This window comes from Leguminivora glycinivorella, chromosome 9 (genome assembly GCF_023078275.1).
Source record: "Leguminivora glycinivorella isolate SPB_JAAS2020 chromosome 9, LegGlyc_1.1, whole genome shotgun sequence".
NCBI classification, from domain to species: domain Eukaryota; kingdom Metazoa; phylum Arthropoda; class Insecta; order Lepidoptera; family Tortricidae; genus Leguminivora; species Leguminivora glycinivorella.
The window spans coordinates 18510093-18514560 of record NC_062979.1 but is presented as its reverse complement, the minus strand read 5'-3'; the positions used below and the strand labels follow the sequence as shown (position 1 = coordinate 18514560).

Genomic DNA, 4468 nt, shown 5'->3' with positions numbered 1-4468 from the left:
TGCGACCAAAGGTTGCGACGAATGGCGGCTGTGGCAAATTGTCACTTTAGCGTCAAACCACCGTCAAACGCTGTTCGTTCTAAAACGTTCAAGCCATTTTGTTAAGTCGATCGATAACTGAAAAAAATCCCAAAAGGAATGCTATAGTAACACGAATTAATAGTCAGTTATGGAACTACGTATTATATGATATCCACGATTTACAGTAATTTAACTAACGAGTACTGTACAAAGTAAACCAAATTCCTTTTTCTAAACATATTTTGGAGCATACCCTTACATGTATGTTCAAAAACCAATAGTTATTTATAGAAATAAACTCACTGTTTTATCCAAGTCTTACCACTAATAAAAGTACATCATGAATTATTTAATTCTATTTATAATTTATTTTTCTAGTTAAACGATTAAATTTAACTGGAAAAATATTAAGTTTGGTAAAATTCTTTTGTCTTACAGTACTTATTTATCATATTTGAACGCGTATTTTTCAATGACATTGACAGCACAACCGGCGAGGGCCGGCTACTGACCTGAAAAAAAAGTTTGTGTAGTTTCTGTTCCACTTGATTTTGTTTTTATTTAGAAATTTAATGAGTAGGAACAAACGGTTTGCTCTTAATTGTTACTTGAGGAAAAGGTGCGCTTTACCTGGATTCTAAATAAGAAAGGTAAACAAAAGTAGTATTTACGTATACTAAAACTTCATTAATATTTTTAGGTTTTTATTTTGATTGTCCCTTTACTTAATATGAGATAACATGGACGCTCTGCCTCGAGGAAGCAGAATCACCTTCAAACAAGCGAAGCCAAATCCGCTTTTTCAGGGATGGTTGGAAGAATTGCATAAAGAAGCAGTTGAGAATAACAGTAACTTCGAGTTGGTTGTGAAGGAAGCTCTCACCGCTCTATCTAAGTATCCTCTACCTCTGCAGAGTGGCACAGAGTGTGCCATTCTTAAAGGCTTTGACAAAAAACTATGTGCATACTTAGACAAGCGTTTAGAAGTACATAATTACAACAAAAATTTGCTTACAAATAATTCATCTCCTAAAAGCTCTGACACAGAAACTTATGATCTAGATAGTCCTATAAGAATTGACTGTGAACCAAAATCACCTATTATTACAAACTCACATAGTCCTGTTAAAACAAATTTGAGTGAACCATGTAATTCAAACTCACTCAGTCCTGTTAACATAAATTTGAGCTCAGATAACCAAGAAAATGCACAAAGCAGTGCCTCAGGCAGTAGCAAAGCCAAAGCTACAAAAAAGAAACAAAGAGGTGTCTACAAACCAGCATTCCGGTCTGGCAGCTATGCCATTCTTGTTGGTCTCCTAGAACATTTTAATCAGAATCCTGACAGTCCGGCATTGAAAAAGGAAGATTTGATAGATATAGCACAAAAACACAGTGAAGAATCATTTACTAGACCAAAGCCGGAGTCTTTTTACACTGCCTGGAGTAATATGACTAGATTAGTAACTAAAGGGCTGGTGAATAAAAGGAAGAATGGTAGGAAAATTGAGTATTTCTTAACAGATGAAGGAATTTCAAAGGCACAGGAACTTTTAAAGGAATATGCAAATACTCCTACAGCTAATGACATTATTTTTAACGGTGCTAGTCCACAAAGAAGAAGTCCAGATATGGAAGTTGATATAGTAATTGATAGGCCAATTGTAAGAGAAGCTACGAAATCTCCAGTACCAGTATTACAAAGTCTGGATGCTATTGAAATGCCGCCTGGATCATTTGATGTCATTTTGTTAATTGATAAATGTGAAACCAGTGGGTGAGTGTAATTTCAAAGTATATTCTACAAATATCAAAAGCCAAAAAAAAAATTGCTTTTGCCATAAAAGTTAATGTTACAATTTAAAACAACATTCTGAAGTTATGCAGAATTTGATTTAGAAATTGAATTAAGATGGGCCTATTGTACCTATTAATGTAACTTTATTGCTAAAATGTATATTTTACAAATTAATTACATTAGTAGAAACCTCACACCAAAAAATCTTTACTCAGTCTGTTTTATAAATAACTATTTTAATTTGTAGTGACTAGGCTAAGGACTTTTTATGGCATACTAAAATCCGTGGAGTCGCCATGTGAAAAATTTTCAAAGTCAAAGTCAAAGTCCAACGGTATGATGTTACATTAAATAGAAATATTTATACATACTGTCACATCGTCACTGAGTTCATTTTAATTGAACGTAGTTGATTTTATCTTAATAGTATTTTTTTGTAGCTTTTATTTGGTATAAATAACATTATTAGTTAAAATTAACTATGTTCGATTAAAATTAACTAGGTAACGTTGTGACAGTATGTATAAATATTTATATTTAATATGATATCATACTGTTGGACTTTGACTTGGAAAATTTTTCATATGTCAACTCCACGGATTTTAGAATCACGGTATGCCATAAAAAGTCCTAAGCCTAGTAATGACTATAATGCATTAATTTTACATTGTCTTTCAGATTATCAAACAAACACGATCCAACAGTTGGTCAATTCAAGAAATACCCAGACTTAAAACATGAATATAGAAGTTTAAAAGTCGGAGACTTCACATGGGTGGCTCAGCACAAAACCAACAAGGACCAAGAACTTGTTCTTCCATATGTTGTGGAAAGAAAGCGTATGGATGACCTCGGATCTAGCATAAAGGATGGCAGGTTCCATGAGCAGAAGTTTAGATTAAGAAAATCAGGATTAAAAAATGTTATTTATTTAGTTGAGAATTATGGGTCTAATAAACATGTAGGTCTGCCAATACAGTCTTTGATGCAAGCTCTGCAGAATACGAGAGTGCAAGATAATTTTAAAGTGCATGAAACAGATTCTTTGAAGAACTCTGCAAGGTTTTTGGCCATGATGACTAAAAGACTGACTATAGAGTATAAGGTAAGTTTCTATGATTCCTACCTTTGAAACATATTTGTACCTACATAGTGAAGGTTGGCATGAGGTCTGCATTAAGCTTGGCAATTCATTTTGACCCTTTGACCGCCTAAGAGAAGCTACAGTCCCATATCAACAATTGTACAGTTTAACATGGTTCATATATTACAACCTTAGACTGTACATGATATACATGGCCCAAATCAATCGAATATTTTTCTAGTAATTATTGACTACCCTTATATTTAGTTGGTTGACTGGTAGATAATGTCTTTAGACATTAAGTCTGCCATTTGTACTTTGTTATATTGTGTGTCTGGCTCAGTCAGTAGTGACACTGCCTGCTAAGCCGCGGTCCTGGGTTCGAATCCCGGTAAGGGCATTTATTTGTGTGATGATCACAGATATTTGTTCCTGAGTCATGGATGTTTTCTATGTAGATATATAAGTATGTATTTATCTATTTAATATTGTCTTCGGTTACCGCGATAGTTACTCATGAAATAAAACTATGGAAACGGATTAAATCGCGTATAATGAATTTAAAATACATCCCGACGTTTCGAACTCTTTACAGCGTTCGTGGTCAACGGGTGACTGAGGAAAAATTAAAATGTGCAAAAGCTACCCACTTACAAGAAATATTAACGAACCATGACCACAAATAATATAGATTTCTAAGGCAGGTTCACACACTATTAATAAAGCTAGTTATACAATATTCAAAAAATTTTACCATTACTCTGTTAAAAAAATAATTAACCAATTAATCTACACAAAATTGACAAAGAAACAAACTGCAAATGTCCAACACCATACAACACAAATGCCTCACAGCCTTCGTCGTGCTTGTTCCATTATCAGATGTACTACTGGATCCCAAGCCGGTGGTAAAGTAAAGCCATCCTCTCTATTAAAGTTTGGAAATTCATTATACGCGATTTAATCCGTTTCCATAGTTTTATTATCTATTTAAGTTTGTATATTGTCGCTTAGCACCCATAGTACAAGCTTTGCTTAGTTTGGGGCTAAGTTGATCTGTGTAAGGTGTCCCCAATATTTATTTATTTATTTTTCTACCAACGAAGTAGGGGTTGCCAGGGTATAAGTTCCAAAGAGTTTTCACAAAGTAACTTTACCTAAACTTGTTTCTAAATCACCTTCACTATTTCAGGATAAACATTTAAAAGGATACAACAGGGAACCACAAGGAGACGACCTAATGACATTCTCATTTCTCAACCAGGCGTCTAAAAAAACGAAGCCTCTAACAGTCACGGAGACATTCATCAAACTGCTACTACAACTCAAAGGCGCGTCAGTTGAAAAAGCTTTGGCTATAACTGAGGTGTACAAGACCCCACACTCTCTTATTGAGGCGTATGAAAACTGTAGCCAGAAAGAAGGAGAGTTTTTGCTAGCCAATTTGAAGTATGGCGATTTGAGCAGGAATGTTGGGCCTACGGTTAGCAAATCTGTGTATCATTTGTTCTCTAATATAAATCTAGCTTGACTTGATTTTTTTTAATCCATTTGAATATCCATTG

At 34.3% G+C, this 4468-nt stretch overlaps 1 protein-coding gene across 2 annotated transcripts; it reads left to right on the top strand.

The window, feature by feature from the left end:
- Positions 1–565: 565 nt before the first annotated feature.
- On the top strand, positions 566–4435 carry LOC125229481 (crossover junction endonuclease MUS81). 2 transcript variants are annotated; one of them, XM_048134328.1, is made up of 4 exons: positions 566–640; positions 722–1798; positions 2498–2924; positions 4096–4435. In XM_048134328.1, exons 2-4 carry the CDS (start codon positions 762–764, stop codon positions 4432–4434), a joined length of 1803 nt encoding a protein of 600 aa, XP_047990285.1. In that variant the 5' UTR covers positions 566–640; positions 722–761; the 3' UTR covers position 4435. The 2 variants fall into 2 exon arrangements, with proteins under 2 accessions (XP_047990285.1, XP_047990284.1); XM_048134327.1 differs by lacking the exon at positions 566–640 and having other exon boundaries at positions 690–1798.
- The last annotated feature ends 33 nt before the right edge of the window (positions 4436–4468 follow it).